General features: G+C 44.4%; 1 protein-coding gene across 1 annotated transcript; it reads right to left on the bottom strand.

The window, feature by feature from the left end:
- Positions 1-5,166: 5,166 nt before the first annotated feature.
- LOC138752906 (prolactin-releasing peptide receptor-like) lies at positions 5,167-12,438 on the bottom strand. Its single transcript, XM_069915515.1, has 2 exons — positions 12,020-12,438; positions 5,167-5,800 (listed from the first exon to the last, which is right to left on the bottom strand). The coding sequence occupies exons 1-2, from the start codon at positions 12,436-12,438 to the stop codon at positions 5,167-5,169; spliced, it is 1,053 nt and encodes a 350-aa protein (XP_069771616.1).
- Positions 12,439-18,488: the final 6,050 nt, after the last annotated feature.

Here is an 18,488-nt window from a genome sequence, read left to right as displayed (position 1 = left end):
CACAGAGCCAACCACCTTCTCCCATCAATTGTCATCTTTTCTCAATGCCTCATAGCCTGAATTCATCTGGCATTTAGGCATTTTTAAACTGCCGCACCTGGGTAGCCCTCTTGGGACCCAAGTGCATTTAATGGGTCAAAGGTCCTCCCAGGACCTCTTAACCTGCCGGGGGAATTGCCCCATTAAATCGCCTACCTGGCGATTTAAGGGGGATCCTGCCCCAGCTATGACACGGTGAGTGACGCGTCACCCACGCACTGGATGAAATGACGCAAAAGATTTTAACCTTACTCTTCCTGGGAAACACGTTTAAACCACATTATAATATCCCCTTTCCTGACCTGCACTGCCGAGTTCCTCCTCTACATTTGAACTTGGCGCCAACATGCTGCCTGGAGACGCACACATGCAAACGCTGGCGTCACCAGAATAATCAGGTCGGCCATTTTCAAACCGCCGGTGGACGAGAACTAGGTAAGTTTAACTGGGTTCCCTGACTACCTCTGAGGTAGGGCAGGGATCCGGCTGATTTAGGAGCCTGCTGACCGGGTCGGACCCTTTCAAGCTGCCTTGTGAGTGGGGCGATAACCGGGCAAATTAACCCCATTTTACAAGGCAGCTTGAAAGGGCCTCACGTCTGATCTTGAAAGCTAAGCAGGCTCAGGCCTGGTCAGTACTTGGAGGGGAGATTGCGTCGGACACCAGGTGCTGTCAGATTTTGTGAGGGGCGCTGGACAAAATGGCGACTCTCTGTCTGCCTTACAGTAGATAAAAGTTGAAGAATTTCACGTGTGTTACATTTGAAATGTAGTATCACGTGACAATAACGGAACCTTTACTTCCTATCCTTATCCAATTAACACCTTTTGTCTGTTGGTCTGTACTCCTCCCTCTCTCCATTCTTCCCTCCCTCCCCCCAGCCTTTTAATTCAGACACTTGTCTGCTTTTTACTCATACCTTGGAGAAGGGCTTAGGCCCGAAACTTGAGTTTTGTATCTTTACCTCCTATTGGGCGCGGCGAGACGTGCTGAGCTCCTCCAGCATTTCTGTATATTTTACTACAAGCAGAGCGTCTGCAGACGTTCGTGATTCACTGCCAAGTGGTGAGTTGGCTGGATCCCGATTAGTTGCTTCTGATCGCTGCCTAGTGGTTGCCGCTGGGAATTATACCTATGGCAAAACCAAAAAGAGACCAGGTTCATTGAACTGACACTCACACTGGAGGTCCAGGCAAAATAATGCGCCTTATCCAGCATTGTGGACTCTTGGAGAACCTGTTGCGGTCACAAGGGCTGGTGTGACCAGCTAATTCATGGAATGTAATTCAAAATATAGGCTTGTGACAAAGCATTGCATCCTCCAGTTGTATAGTACCAACATAGGTGAGGAGAGACCATGCTGTCCAGATGCTTCCTACCCTTCTTTCAAACCACTGAAGAGGCAAAGAGAACAGGATCAATACCAGGGATAAGGTGAACAAAACTGACCCTTGGGGGTACATGGACTATTACTCTATATAATGATGTGATCCCCTCCAACCAAGAACCAGGCTCACTCCCATGAAGTCAACAAGCATGTTAGCTGTTCAACACTTGGCTACAGTGAAGTCTCATTGAGTCTTCAGCCTATCGTGTCTGCACTGATCATCCGGCACCCTTTTCCCCCTCTTCTCACTAACCCATTTGGTAGTCATTTGGTGATCAGAAAAGACAGCTATCCTCATGGATGGATCACCTGTCTGCCATCACAGTAAGTGGCTCATCCACCATGGAGGGGCGCTTCAGACCCTCTTGCCTGAGCTAAGTTCAAGCCTCCCATTTCTCCACGTTGTAAGTGCCTGTATAACAAGCTGAGATGCATTTGAGCATGGCATGTTCTTTCTGGCATTTCAGGTCTACTGGAACACGTCTGAATTGCAAGTCATTGTTCATGTAAATCAGCCTTCGAAGTGTGCAGAACAAGCTCCAACTACCAGAGTTGTGATAGTCACAAGATAACAAAATCTTCCCCAAAAGATTTGCTTCCTGAAAATAGTTAGGGACTTTGAGAGACAAGCTGAACACAAAGATAATTTCAGATTTGGTGTTACACGTAGGAAGTTGGAGAAACATTAAAAGTACAAATATCCAAAGTTAAATGATCTCGTTTTAATTCAGATATAAATCCTCCATGTGATAAATGCAAAATTGCTGAGGCTTCTTTGGCTCATATGTTCTGGACTTGCCCTAGTTTAGAAAAATTTTGGAAAGATATTTTTCAAACATTATCGGAGATCCTTAAAGATGAAATTAGAACCTTGCCCTATTCGGATCATTTCAGGAAGATTAAGTCTTTTTGACTCCAACTCAAAGTGGAATTTTATTATTTACTTATTTGATAGCCAGACGTTGAATTTAAATGGAAAGGCATGACTCTACCTTCACAAATGGCTAAATGATACCGTGACTTATTTAAGTCTAGAAAAATTTAGAAATGCTATTATTGATTAAAAAATGAACTTTCGAAAGATGTGGGGCCCATTTGTGGGCAGGGGTGGCCAACCTTTTAATTTTACATTTTTAATTTAGACATACAGCACAGTAACAGGTCATTTCGGCCTATGTGTCCATGGCGCCCAATGAACCTACACTCCTGGTACGTACACATGTCCTGAAATGGCCTGTTACTATGCTGTATGTCTAAATTAAAGATTAAAAATTAAAAGGTTGGCTACCCCTGATCTAGAGAGTTAGGGTTGTCAAAGTGCTTTGGTGCTGTCGAGTTCTCGGTTGCTGTAACTTGTTTTCCACGTATTGATTTCTAGCCTTGCTTACTGGTCAAGGTTTTGAAATATGGGGGGAGGGGTCCTTTTATTTCTCCCCTTGTTTTGTAGTTAGTTTTCTTCTTTTTTTGTATTGGATAATAACCGATCGTGGCTTTGCTCAACTGTGAATAATACAACTTTGATAAAAAAATTTACAGAATGAGAAGGAAAGAAGAAACTTATAATTCATTTGAAAAAACTTTTAACTTTACATTTCCTTTACTTCTCATTATTTCAGGATATATATTAAGCACAAATAAAAATATTTCAAAATCATCCTTGATTGAATGTTTAATCGCATAACGATGTTGACATATTGCGTCAGTTGAACTGATCTAAAAATGTTTTGCTGCTGATTTTCATTTGTACTCAGCATCTGATGCCTCTCATGTCAGTGTCCAACAATAGTTGGCCAGCACTGATGGATTCCAATTGCCGTGATACCGCTTTTTCATGGTCGCAATGTCCTGGTCAAACCATTCACTGTGGCCGTCACCGACTGTACCAAGATCAGCAGGAAAGAGTCCAAGTGCGAATGCAGTAAATGAATTTTCAATGACATGCTGTACTCTATGGTTGTGGATGCTTAAAATTTTGACAGGAAATCACAACAATAAGGCAATTTCTAAATATGGTACATAAAAGGAACATTTTAAGTTGATTTTCATGATCAGCTGCCCAAAATTCATAAAATCGACCCATAAGTGTTCAAGAAGCAAAATCTTTGTTGTCCAGTGTAATCAGCTTTTAAAAATGTTGATTGAGAGAGTAAAATAATAACAGGATTATGATGGAAGAATCTAGAGGGATAGCATGTTGAAACTCCATGAAGCACTGGTGAGACCTCACTTGGATTACCTTTCTTACAGTTTTGGGCACCTTTGAGAAAAGACGTGCTAGGGTTGGAGAGAGTTCAGAGAAAATTTACTAGTGATACCGGGAGTGAAAGGGTTAACATTTGTCACTGTGCTCATTGAAGTACAGAAAGTTTGGGGGGGTGGGGGTGGGAAACGGAGCTCATGGAGAATTTTGAAAGTTGAAAGGCCTGAACAGAGTAGATGTGGTTTCCTCTAGTACAAGAGAGCACAACTTTAGGGTAAGAGGGTGTCAATTTAAAACAGAGATGCAGAAAAATTTCTTTGGCCAGAGGGTGATAAATCCTTGGAACCTGTTGCCACAGGTGGCTGTGGAAGAGAGGTCGTTGGGCATATTTAAGGTAGAGATGGACAGGTATTTTATTAGTTAGGGCATGAAATGTTACGGGGAAAAAGATGGGGAGTGGGGCTGAGTGGGAGGATGGATCAGCTCATGATAGACTGACAGAGCAGGCTCGATGGGCCGACTTCTGCTCCTATATCTTGTGATTTTGTGAATCCCTCTGCAGTTTCTCTCATGAGGGGCACTGGACAAAGTGGTGACCCTCTGTCTGCCTTACAATAGACAAAAGTTAAAGAATTTCATGGATGTTACATTCTAAATGTAGTATTACTTGACAATAATGGAACCTTTACCTTTAATGCAAATCTTTTTAATTTCAACATACATTTTCATTGAGCATTATGTCATACCCCTGAAGTTTGATCTAGATTCAGGCTCATTCACTCCCTTGACGAGCCTCATTGGATACAGAATGGTGGAGCAGAGATTGTGTGTGCGCAGCCTCCGCACCTGTGCGCAGCTCCCGCACCAGTCACCGAGAAAGAGTGACCAATTCCAAATATACCCCCTCCCTGCCACTGATGCTCATCCCTACAGAATACATTGACCAATTCACCAATCTTGCATTACGTCGACTGACCCCAAGGGGATCAGCACCTGCCCCCCCCCAACACCACTTCCAAACAAGCCTCCATCCTGTTCCCTTCCTGAACAACGTCACCCAATCCCAAGCAAGCACCTGCAGCCCAGCTATCTCCCTCACTGACTGAGAGCCTGGTAGGATGATACCTTTCTTAACAAGTTACAACCCAAGTGCAACCCAACAGTGCAATTTGTCCCTGTGTCCTTCAGTTTAAACTGAGAAGGCAACAGGCAACACTGTGCATCATGGACGGCGGTCTCACTAACATCAAAACGTTGTCCAGTGTTGAGAACGCGTCGGGGATCGGCATTCACAGAGGCAAGGAGATCCTCCAGTTTCAGACTGCCCACATCTGGAAAATAATTTCCCCTGATACTCACAATGCATCGGATGCATTGAGCATTTTATGCATTAACAACCAGTCCGATGGTGAGATGGGAAGGACAGCACAATGTGTGGCAGTTTGGAATTTGACCAAGAGACCTAACACCCAGTGAGATCAGGCCTTCCACCTGACTGACATTACACCAGTGAGGGGAGGCTGAGAATTCTGGCACTGCCTCATAACACGACACTCACTGCAATACAGTTGTTGGTTGGGACAATCTTCTTCTGACAGGTGAACATCTTCTTCAACTCTGCCCTGAAGCGGTCGTGGAGCCAGGCATAGAGGAAGGGGTTGCAGCAGGCAGATGACATGGCGGAGCAGTGGCACAGGAGCTGAATGAGATTAAAGTAGTCCTTGTTGATCAGCCTGATGTCGATGTCACGGATGATGTTGAACACATGCAGAGGGAGCCAGCATATACCAAACATGGCCACCACCAGCACCAGCAGGCGGAATATCTTCTTGCGTTTCACCTTCTCCCACCTCTCTCGGCTGTGCGTGGGGTGGCCGGGGACCACGCGGTTCTTGAGTTTGAGGGTGATGCGGAGGTAGGACAGGGAGACAGCAGAAAGTGGGAGGATATAGGTGATGATCAGCGTGCTGTAGGCATAGGCAAGGTGCTCCTTCTCCTTCCTCACCCAGAACTCCTCGCAGATGGTCTGCTCTTGATCCTGGAACTCGATGTGGTAGGTATGGGCAAACGCGGGAGCTGCCAAGGCACACGACATAAGCCAGACTGCAGCCAAGATGTACGTGCACGTCGCGATGGATATACGCTTCTTCAGTGGGTGAACTGTGGCGTAATACCTATGGAAGCAAACGAGAGGAGAACTCAATGCACACCTATTCATCTAGAGCAGAGGTTCTCAACCTTTTTATAATAATCCCTTACTAACCACAGAGCACCCATTGCATTGGATGCCATAGGTCCTCTGTGGTTAGTAAGGCATTACTTAAGGTGGTATGTGAGTGGAAAGAGAAAGGTTGAGAACCATCTAGAGTCAAGCTACCTGCTTCAACAACTGTTGTTCACCAGCAGTGATTAAACAACCTTCAAAAAGCCTCCCACTAAAGCCACCCTGTTTCATTCAACCTGGCGAGTGGCACTGAGACTGAGAATTAGACTTTCCACCACCGCCCACCCCAGTGGATCACTTCAGGTGATTTCCACTAAACACTGCAGGATTTTTTAAAAACACATTTGAATTCAAAGCTTCTCTAATGTACATTCATTTTAAACAGGAATTGTGCATGCCTGAAATGCCTTGCCAGGGATAGTTGTGGAAGCTGAAACATTTAAGTGTGACAGATTATATCATATTTTATATTATGTATAGATATGTTTTTGGAAAAGATAGATTGTGGGGGGTTTTAGTGTAGGAAACAAACACTTCACAAAGATTTCATTTAAAATGCATGAGCTCTGCTCAAACCGAGTGCCCTTGCAAAGACGATGGAAACTGCTTTGACTGAGAGCCTGGTAGGATGATACCTTTTCTCAACATGTTACAACCCAATTGCAACCCAACAGTGCAATTTGTCCCTGCGCCCTTCAGTCTAGACTGAGAAGGCAGCAGGCAACATTGTGCATCATGGACGGAGGTCTCACTGACACCAACGTCGCACAGTGTTGGGAACGCAACGGGGGATCAGCATTCCCAGAGGCAAGGAGATCCTGCGGTCTTAGTCTGGCCACATCTGGAAAATAATTTCTACTGATATTCACAATACCTTAATCATTCTAGATATCTGTCCAGATTTCAACTGTCATGCCAAACTTTATGTGTCTTTTCCCCTAACTCATAATATTTTTGTTTAGATCTTTGCAATAAGTGTTCAACTCTATAGGTTAACAGAACTTTTTTCTCTTTATCTAATATACACCTCTGTAATTCTTTTTCCAAAGCACTTGTATCTTTCTCCAACTTATCAACTTCAACTAAATATTGCTTTTTAAGTTTAACTGTAAATCTAATAATCTGACCCCCTTAAGAAAGCTTTTAAAGCCTCCCATACTACAAATTTACTGTTCACAGAATCCCTATTTATATCTAAAAACTGTTGAATTTAATATATTTACAAAATTCATAATTTTTCAACAATAAAGGATTAAACCTCCAACGATAAGTAGAAGCCATCTTTTCCGTTCCTGCATATGCTAATAAAACCAATGAATGATCTGTCAAAATTCTAGGTTTATATTCAAACAATACACCACATTGTCCAATAAATTTAAAAAAAAATCAATTCTAGAATAAGTATCATACTGATCTGAACAATACGAATAATCTTTCTCTTTTGGGTTTAATTTCCTCCATATATCAATTAAATTGAATTCTTTCATCAAAAATACCATTTTTTTTTAACCATCTTAGTTCTGGGCGTCGCTTTACCTGATTTATCAACTAAAGGATCTAAGCAACAATTAAAGTCACCCCCTATCATAATTTGATCATTAGAATAAATTAAGCAATTTGAAGATGGGGATCTGGTTGTAGTGGGGTTTTCTTATTCCACAGTAAAAGAATTGGTGTTTGGTATTCTCTTTTATCTTTCTTTCCTCCTATTTTTTGTTATTTTTTTCTTTAGGGGTTAGTAGGTATAGGGGTAAGATTGGAGGGTGGGGTGTATTTGTAGGTAGGGGGATGTGGAGGTTTTGGGGTTTACATATATTTGATATATTGTATTACTGTATTATTATTGTAATCATGTTTGTTTTTCTTTAAATTATTTTTTAAAAATGTTCATAATGCAGGAATGCATTGAGGAGGTGAAAAAAGAAGATCCCCTCTCAGGGAACTGATGAGCTCTTTCAGGAACAGGTTTTGGAGCCAGTGATCTGTTTGGTGGCAGTTTGCGGTTTTGAGAGAGGTTCTGGTTTTTACAAGCAGGGAGAGAGAACATGTGATTCTTTGGAGAGAGTTTTCTGCAGCACACAACAAAGTTGGCAGCTTGTTTAAACCCTATTTTGAAGACGGGTTGTGAGTTTGGGGAGTTCCACCTGTTCAAAACCCTTGCAGTCCTTACTTCTTGGCTGGTGTGTTTCTCCTGAATGGAATTCTGTGGTGACCTGGAAGAAGAGGTTATCATTTGGAAAACCTTAATGGGGCAAGTTTCTTCAGCAAGACACTGAAGTGACTGATGGAAGTAAATCAGTTTGAGTGTGTCCAATGAATTTCTCTCTGAAAACCAACGAGAACCTTCCTGAGCAGTCAGTAACCATTTAACCGTTTCCACCAGAGCTTGGTGAAAATTCATAAAAGTTCAATTCTGTGCACAGTATAAGAATTGCTTGATACTGGTGAACTTGGAGAAGTGAGAATGGACTGTGAATCAAAGAACTTTCCTGAACTTGCACACACATTACATACACATGCACTTGGAATTAGAAGGGGATTGTTAGGTTAAGTTAATAAGTTAAAGTTTGATCTTTTTTTAATGTTTAAAGAAAATTAAAAACTACTTTTGTTTAAGTAACCATTTGTCTTGGTGAATTTCTATTGCTGCTGGGATTTGGAATCCTCTGGGCCCATAAGAAACTCTTTGACCAGCTCGTGGATGGAAGAAAAATAAAGGGTTACAGGGTAGGGAGGGTTCAGTATCTTTTTAAGGAATATATGGTCAACACAACATCGAGGTCCAAAGGGCCTGAACTGTGCTGTACTGGTCTATGAAATTTTATTGAACTCAAAACATAGAAATGCTGGAGGAACTCAGCCAGTCTCGAAGGGTCCATAGGAAGTAAAGGTATATTACCAATGTTTCAGGGCTGATTCCTTCCTCAAGGTGAAGAAAGGCTAAGGCCCAAAACATTAGTAATATATCTTATGGACGCTAAGAGACCGGCTCGGTCCCTCCATCATTCATTTTAATTAGTACAGCATGAAGGTACATTTTCTCAGGCAAATACTCGAGGGGAGCTGCTCGTTACAAGTGAGAGTTAAGAGCAGGGAACCCACTCCGCTCCTCAACTCTGTCCCCAATTAATCTGGTCACAGGTCTCCTGATTGTAACCCATTCACCCACCCTAACCCTTGCTAATCAAGTGTGTCTACTTAAAATATTCATAGTCCCTACTTCCAAAGAGTCTCGATTGAGAAAAAAAATTGCTTTGTCTCTGTCTTAAGTGGAATTCTTTATTTTTAAATAGTGATTCTGAGTTCCATATTCCTTCTGCATCCTCAGGAAATTTGCATGCTTTTAACACGTCAATTAAATTTAGACAAACAGCACGGTAACAGGCTCCTCCGGTCCACGAGCCCATACCACCCAATTAACCTACAACTCTAGAACATTCTCGAACAGTGGGAGGAAACCAGAGAACCCGGAGAAAACCCACGCAGACACAGAGAGAATGTACCAACTCCTTACAGACAGCTCCGGATTCAAACCTGGGATGCTGCCGGTTTAATAATGTCGCGTGTTTGTGGGATCCTGCTCGGCCAACCTGTGCAGCAAGCAGGTGTTTACACTGGAGTGTGGTGAAGGAGCGACTCAGGTGGTAACATTTTTAAAATCTCCAGGTCACCTGGAAGTGCGAACACAGGAGTGAATCCGATGCTGTAACAGTGGAGCCCTTACCACTACGCAAAGTAGCTTTTTTTTAAAAGAAGGAAGACCGGTCTTGGTGGAAATCTAAGAATTAATCTAATCAATAAATCGACACCAGGGTTAAATGGCAAAGTGAGATTGCGCAGTCCATTCAATGACATTGAAAAGGTTGAAGGTATTAACTATGAACCTGGGAGAATAGCCAGAAAATTAAAGCTGGGTACTTAAAACACAGGGAAACAGACTTGGGTCATCGTTGTGGAGGAGTCAAGTGTTCCTTCACCTCTTAGGGCAGGGGTGTCAAACTCAAATTCACGGGGGGCCAAAATTAAAAACTTGGACTAAGTCGAGGGCCGAACTAAATATTTATTGAAAATTTTCAACAACATCTGCATGTTTTCTCTTCTTTCAACATATGTAATGTTAAACTTTTTCTTATTAAAATAAATGTTTAATAATAGTTTTGGATAAACTCTTTCCAGAAGCATTAGCAAATGAGAAATAAAATATTCAATAAATAATATTTCTCTAGAGAGGATTTGTCAAATGTTGCTAGTGTGCTGTCGAATAGTAAAATCTGAGGGCTATTGAGAATGTGGGAGAATAACATGATTCCTGAAACAATCAAATGGGTGACTGATTGTGGGCATGAACTCTAGCAGGGTTATTTGCCATGCCCTTTTTCCATTGGTACAGATATCCTTTGATTTACACACTTTTCAAGTTTTATGCCTAATGAGCTTGTATCCAGGTGCAGGACCATTTTTAACCAGGAATATATTTATCACTGTGACATGAAACTATTGGAAGATCGTTTTATCCTGAGATTAAAGTTCCTAATACTTACTCAGGCCTGTGTGCGGGAAGGCGGGGTTTGCGGGCGATCGGGTTGGACAACGACAGTGCGGGGGCATCGGCTCTCGCTGCAGGGCGGCATCTCAGGGAATCAACAGCCCCGTCACCGTGAGTCACGGATCGGCCTGCGGCAGGGAGGGAGAGTGGGCAACGGTCCTGGCGAGGTCAGGCCTGAGGCCTCCGGTTCCGGGCGCTGGGAAGCGGCCTTGGCTTCCCCTGACACCGGCCAGGCCACGCTGCGGTGGGTGGGCTGGCAGGGGGACACGACAGTGCGGGGGCATCTCGGCGGATCAGCGGCCCCGTCACCGTGAGTCGCGGGTCGGCCTGCGGCAGGGAGGGGGAGTGGGCAACGGTCCTGGCGAGGTCAGGCCCGAGGCCTCCGGTTCCAGGCGCTGGGAAGCAGCCTTGGCTTCCCCTGACACCGGCCAGGCCCCAAAACCAGAGTCCACGGTGAAACCCTGCAACGTAAACAGAGGAGGTGGGGGCGATTAGCGGGCTGACGCCAATGCATTCTGGGATTTATAGTATTAGCTGTGCATGCGCTATACTGGCGCGGCGGCCAGTGGGCCACCTTTAATACATTTTTGAAATGATCTTGCGGGCCAAATATAATTATATCGCTGGCCAAATTTGGCCCACGGGCCAGAGTTTGACATGTGTGCCTTAGGGGGATGTCAGGAGAACACGAACTGGTCCTCATCAAGGGGTCAGCAGTGGAAAGGGTTAAGAACTTCATATTTCTGGGTGTCAGTGTCTCTGAAGATCTGTCTTGGAGCCTCCATATGGATGTCATCATGAAGAAGGCTCACTGGCAACTATACTTCATGAGATTTGCTAAGTCACCAAAGACTCTTGCAAATTTCTACAGGTGTATTGTGGAGTGCATTCCAAATGGTTGCATCGCTCTCTGGCATGGAGGTGCCAACGTGCAGGACAGGATAAGACTACAGAGAGTTGTGAACTCAGCCAGCGTCATCAAGGGCATCAGACCACTCCATTAAGGACATCTGCAAGAGGCAGTGTCTTAAGAAAGCAGCCTCTATCCTGAAGGACCCCCTATACCCAGCCATGCCCTCTTCACTTTGCTACCATCAGGAAGGAGGTACAAGAGCCTGAAGACAAGCACTCAGCGGCATAAGGACAGCTTCTTCCCCTCGGACATCAGATTTCTGAATGGACAATGACCCTCACTGTCCCTTATTTTTGCATGAATTTATTTATTTTTAAAATGTAATTTATAGCATTATTTTCACCCTTAATACTTCTGCAAAGCAACAAATTTTGTGACGTGTTCTTGACAATAAATTCTGATTCAGGTGCTACTGTACCAGACCACAAAATATATTTTTATATAGAGTGGCTGGAGTGTCCTTGGACCTGTCCTGGCTAATGCAGGTACAAACGCTGTCACTCAGTAACAGCCATGCTATGGGAGATTCAGGGACCACCTATGCTGGATCTATGGGAGATTCAGGGACCACCTGTGCTGGATCTATGGGAGATTCAGGGACCACCTGTGCTGGATCTATGGGAGATTCAGGGACCACCTGTACATGTCACACATCTCTTAATATTTTCCTCCATATACACACAGACCAAAAACAGTTGACCACAAAATACCTGTCGACTGCGATGGCTGTCAACGTGAAGACGGACACGTAGACGGTCACTGGCTGCATCAGGAACACAAAGTAACACATGAACTTGCCGAAGATCCATCCTCGGGGGTGGAAAGCATAGGCCAGCGTGAAAGGCACGCAGGTGGCGCACATCAACATGTCTGAGAACGCCAGGTTGCCGATGAAGAAATTGGTGACGTTGTGCATCTTCTTGGTCTTGCAGATGACATAGAGGAGCAGGTAGTTGCCAAAGATCCCGACGAAGACCACCAGCACGTAGCAGGGGACGATGAGAGGCTTGTACGACTGGATCAGCTCAAGGCCGGTGAACTGTGAGGAGCTGCTGCCTACAAGGGCAACCTGGTAGGCTGCACTGTTGGTGGGGTGCGTATCCCAGCTCTCCGTGCCTCTGGCTGGCATCCTGCCCCCAACAACCCCCCCCCCCCCCCCCCACTCAACAACAATGCACCACCTCCTGGCTGTTCCACCCCCTGCAACCTTTGATGGGAGTCAAATTCAATCGCTGCTTCAAGTGACCAATTAGCTTTTGCGATCCCTGGATCGCAGGAACTTCCTTAGTTATTAAATCACCTTGTAGTTTTTCTTTTGGACCCTTCCCCAATCTTAACAGGGCAGAAGTCGAACGCTGGTGCTGAGACTGTTTTCCTCCTGCCAGATGTATTGGGTCTCCCAACCCCTTTTAATTTGGGGCAGAACTCCTTTCTCGACTCCTGCGGAAAAGGGAAACAGCGGGCCATCAGATTTATTGTCAGTGTACCTACAGGACCTCACATACAACCCTGAGATTCTTTTCTCCTGCAGGCGAAGCCGAATGACTTTGGTCATGCAAAAAAACCTGTACTCAACGTACACAAATAAAGAACTGTGAACAGATAACAAAATGACGGTGCAATACAGAGATTTTTTTTTTAATCAGTAAGGGACCTGAGTTTGTGGTTGAGGAGGTTGACGGTGGAGGGGCTGCAGCTGTTCCTGAACCTGGTGGTGTTGTCCAAAGCCTTAAGCATCATCAAACGAGCCCAAGCTTCATTTCACAATCCACTTAAGCCACAAAACAGGTCGGGCAGCATCTGCGGAAAGGAAGACCAGGTTTGCATTGGATGGGTCACCCGGCTGTAACAGTGACCTCTCCGCAGACACTGACCCAATGCGTTCTCCTTTTTAATGTTTGATTTTCCGCACCCGCGGCTTTCTTTTAAATGTGACTCCGACCGACTGGATCTCCCTGGACATGATGCCCTTGGCTCTCCAGTCGGTGAGCGCAAGCCTGCGGCTTCTCAATCCAAACCCAGACCGCGGGGGCGGGGAGGGGGACATGAAAGCAAAGACGATCGTTGCTGGAAATCAGGAACAAAACTGCGGAAAGAGAAGCAAAAGAAGAAAAGAAAAACCGTCTCACGCTGCCCACTTTGTTGAGACCAAACGCTGAACGAAATCAGGCTGAGGAAGGGGGGGGGGGGGGGTGCTCAACCCCGAAACGTTACCTTTGCTGCATCAGGTGGACCGAGGGTCTCCAGCGCTGGTTTTACAGACAACATCTAAGTTTGGACCAACAACAAAAAAAACCCGGCTTCAAACTTTCATGTTTAATTTTACCCATGTTAAAAACAGATCGAGAATCAACAGTTCAGCTCCTGAATCCCCAGTGGAATGAAATGCACCTCCTTCGATCTTGTCCCAACGTTAACATCGCCGGTGTTAATCCTCAACGCGCGACCGAACTGCTCATGCCTGGCAAATCATTCACCTTCTCCTTGCATCCAACCGAACTGATGGCAAGGAGCGTGGCTTCGTGCAGGAGAATGTCTGCGAGATCATTTGCTCCGGGGTATCGCAGCAGAACCCGGGCCGTCTTGCTCCTCTGCAGATGTTTCCCCCCACTTTGCCAGCTGCGCCTGGACTCGGGTGCAATAAATAGCGGGCAGTCAAAGAACAGCCCACCTCCCCGAACCCTCTCCGCTCATACCATTGGATCAGACAACTATCGCCATTCAAGGTCTCTCTCCCCCCCCCCATATGAAAGTCTTGCAGACACAGTGGTTGAAGTAAAAACGACGCTGGAGACACTCAGCAGGTCCTTTATATAGCAAAGGTACATAACCTCAGGACTTGAGCCCTGAGGTGATAGGTTTCCTCCATTGTAATGTAGTTATCATTTTCGGATGTACATATGGAGCTGGCCTGCTCCAGGAGCTGACTCATACCCTATGACTCCCCCATAAAAGTGGAGCCACCTTTCCCTTTTCTGCCATTTCCATCCTGGACTCCGGGCCAGTAAGGTTCTTCTGTGTATTAAAGCTGATGTTCCCTCAGCTTGTCTCTGTGGTTACTGGAAGTGCCCTACAAGCCCTTCATCAAAATATGGTACAGTGCAAACTTAAAGCCCTCTCTGCACCCATACATTTCAAATCTAAGGAGCACCTTCTGCTCGACACCCTGTTCCATCACTTTTTTTCTGCTGGTTCAAGGGTGAGGTTGAGCATCTCACTGTACAAAGTTCTTGCAGCAGCTACAGTATTTTTTTGTTTAACATGGGCTTCATGTTCAGTGCAGACACGTGGGCTGAAGGGCCTGTCCTTATGTGCTGTCCGGTTCCATGTTCTACATTACCACTGGCTCGACTAGAATTTAAAAGGAACCTGATGTGACCCTAAGGCATGATAAATTGGTAGGAATACAGGCAAACACAGAGCTGCTTTCTGTGAAGCAACACAGGCCTGCTGGGCTGAATGGCATCTCACCAGTCTGTCCCCCTAAACTCACATTCCACCTTAAGCAATTCCTATGCCATAAGTGCTCTGTGATTAATAAAGGGTTGCTTAAGGTGGGATGTGGGTGGGAAGGGAAGGTTGAAAATTACTGCTCTAGACCCAATTGTTACTGAAATGTTTTGCTGGAGAAAAATGATAATTGGACCATTTTCCTTTGGAGTTATGAAACGGTGCACATAACGAGTCAATTAGGGACGATTAAAACAGTGGTTTTCAAACTTTTTCTTTCCATTCACATCCCACCTTAAACAATCCCTTATTAATCACAGAGCACTGATGGCATCGGGGTTACTTAAGGTTTAGGGGGACAGTTTGAAAATCACTGGCCTGTGACATGTTAATGGTTTGAAATCATGTAAAGTGATCGGAAGCATGAACAGTAAATTCCCTAGTGGGCAGAGTGGCCTGTTTCCATGCTGCAAATGCCAGTTTGTCCATGAAGAAAGGAGTTAAATTGATCTAGTTCGTCTTATAGACCCAGGGTACAGTAGTTGAGAAGCCAGGTTATATACAATTGAACTTATTGTAAAGGCAAAGGTCCAACTTACACGCTTATGAATATGATTTTAATTGTTGGAATAATCTTGTACTGAAGGAACAATTAATTATCAGTGACAGAATTTTTTTTAAAACTAGACTGTAATTATTATTTACATTTTAAATAGTCTGAACAATGTGCATCTTTCCTTAGTGGTTCAACATTAGGCAAAATAATTAGAACAAAAGCATCAGTGCGTGTTTAAGCATAAGTTCATATTGTTAGTAAATCTCAGAACTTCTGATATCATCTGTCCAAGAACCTTTTTTATTGAAAGGATATGGATCAGAGTGGCCAACCTTTTAATGTTTAATTTAGACATGCAGCACAGTTACAGCCTATTTTGGTCCCCGAGTCCATGCTGCCCATTTAACCTACACCCCCGGTACTTACTTGTGAGCCAAAATGGCTGTATGTCTAAATTAAACATTAAAAGGTTGGCCAACCCTGATTGAAGCATCTCATCTTAATGAAGACCTGAGTATTGTGAAGGATTGAGGGGAATTCTGGTTTAACCAATGGGAAGACTTGGCAAAATCAGTATCTATGAGTAGGGTCCCAATAGTGAAATGCTGCAGTCAAAAGGTAAAGGCTCCGTTATTATCACAAAATACTACATTTAGAATGTAACATACATGAAATTCTTTAACTTTTCTGTAAGGAAGACAGAGAGTCACCACTTTGTCCAGTGCCCCTCATAGGAATGAAGTCCAAACAAGGAACAAACTCGTGACTCTTGGTTTACAAGACCAGTGCTCTAACCACTGAGCTATCGGAGCCTCTGACCCCATAAAAACAGAAAGTGCTATTAAAACTCAGCAGGTCAGCCAGTACCTGCGGAGAGAGAAAAGCAGGGCTAATATTTCTGGGCAATGATTCTCTGAAGAAGATTAATTGGCCTGAAAGGAGTTAAAACAAGGCACTGTGATTGTAGTTCAATACACAGAAGTGCTGGAGAAACTCTGCAGGTCACGCCACATTCTTTATGTAGCAAAGATATATAACCAACATTTCAGGCCTGAGCCCTTCGCCAAGGTATGAATCATTAACCTGAAAGGTTATTATAGCTTCTCCCTCCACGGATGCTGGCTGACCTGTAGAGTACTTCCAGTACCTTCTGTTTATATTCGCAGCATTTACAACTTCTTGATTTTGGAATTCCAAAATGAAATATCGTTCTGTGTCATTTTCTATTGTTCTTTCACTATGACGTGGTGCTGAGGAGTTCCCGTTGGTCCAGGCTTCATGATCATCCAGGTCAAGGCCTCAAAGCTGCCTACTTGTATGATTCCAGACCTGTCGTATGGACTTTGTGTTGGGATTCAAACAATCATTCGGTCCTCTCTCCCTCCCTCCCTCTCTTTCTCAGTTAAATAATCTGCCTGAGCTCCCAGACAAAGGATGCAGAGAGTAGATCCACAGGACCATCAGGACCACAGAGATGTCTCTCTCTCTCTCTCTCTCTCCCAATTCTAACTTCAGCTCTCAACATTCCACATTATGCTGCGCTGCAAACTATTGAGTGTATGGCCACGCCAAGGACGTAAATCTGATCCACGTTGGGGGGGTGGGGGAGGGTGGAAAGGATTGTAAAGATAGTTAAGATTCAATTCTCCTTGGCTTTTGAAGAAACGATGAGAGACAGCAGGCCCTGGACAACTGGAAATATCAATCCTTGTCAACCCCTGCTGGCCTCTGAGGCAAGATTCATCGTAATTCTTGGGATGGAAGCTTCGCATCTCTGTCTCCTCAGCCAAATACCCGAACTTACAGTTCATCTCGACCTGAGCAGGATAACCATTGCTACAACACATATCCTCAATTAGGCAAAGCTAGCCCACGGAAATAGTTTCCATCCCCTCATCTCCTTAAGCAGTACATCTCCCTCTCTTTGAAGCGTTCAGTATGATCCCTTCCCCTCCTGTGCTGGAACACAACACAATTAACAAATGTCTAATACACGGGACTAATTTTTTTTTTTCAAAAGGTTTGCTTCCTAAAAAAGAATGGGGACAATGACTGACAATTTCAAGTTGAACGCAAAGATAATTTCAGATTTGCTGTGAGTATAACATAGGATGTTGGAGAAACATTAAATGAACTTTGATTGAATTTACCATGTTTAATCGCATCACGATGCTGACACATTGCGTTAGTTCAACTGACCCAAAAATGCTTTGCTGCTGATTTTCATTTGTACTCAGCATCTGATGCCTCTCATGTCAGTGTCCAACAATAGTCGGCTGGTATTGATGGATCAGAATAAGAATCAGAATTTACTGTCATGAAAAAGTCACAAATTTCTTTGTCTTGTGGCAACATCACAGAGCAAACATTTATATAAAACACCTTGCAACAATAAATAAAAATAGTGCATGAAATGACAAAGTCAGGCCATGTCTGTGGTTCATTGTTCATTCAAGAATCTGATGGCAGAGGGGAAGAAGCCATCCTTGTGCCGCTGAGTGCTTGTCTTCAGGCTCCTGTACCTTTTCCCTGATGGTAGCAGAGTGAAGAGGTGGTGGGTGAACCAAGAGGATAGAGGCTGCTTTTTTAAGACATCACCTTGATGGAGTGACAACCCTCTGGAGTTTTTTTCTTGTCCTGAGTGTTTGCACCTCTGCACCGGACAGTGATGCAACCGGCCAGAATGCTCTCGAAACTCCTCGAACACCTCACGAAATATTGCCGCTGGCAAGCCTCCTTTATGATTGTATCGACATGGAGGCTCCAGGAGCGATCCTCAGAGATGCTGACACCCAAAAATGTAAAGTTCTTGACCCACTCCACTACTGAGCCCTCGATGAGGACTGGTTTGTGTTCTCCCGACTTCCTCCTGAAGTTCACAATCATCTCCTTGGTTTGGCTAACGCTGAGTGCAAGTTTGTTGGTGTGACACCGCTCAACAAGCTGGCTACCTCCCTCCTGTTCGATTCCTCATTGCCGCTTGTGATTCTGTGGTGTCATCGGCAAATTTGCAGATGCCATTTGAATTGTGCCTGGCCACACAGTCATGGGTGTATAGCGAGCAAAGCATGCATCGTTGGGGTGCGCCTGTGTTGATAATCAGTGAGGAGCAGATGTCGTTTCCAATTCATACTTCCGATTAGGAAGTCAAGGATCCAGTTAGAGAGGTGGGG

Source organism: Narcine bancroftii, chromosome 2 (genome assembly GCF_036971445.1).
Source record: "Narcine bancroftii isolate sNarBan1 chromosome 2, sNarBan1.hap1, whole genome shotgun sequence".
Lineage (NCBI taxonomy): Eukaryota > Metazoa > Chordata > Chondrichthyes > Torpediniformes > Narcinidae > Narcine > Narcine bancroftii.
This window is presented reverse-complemented; position numbering and strand designations above follow the sequence as displayed.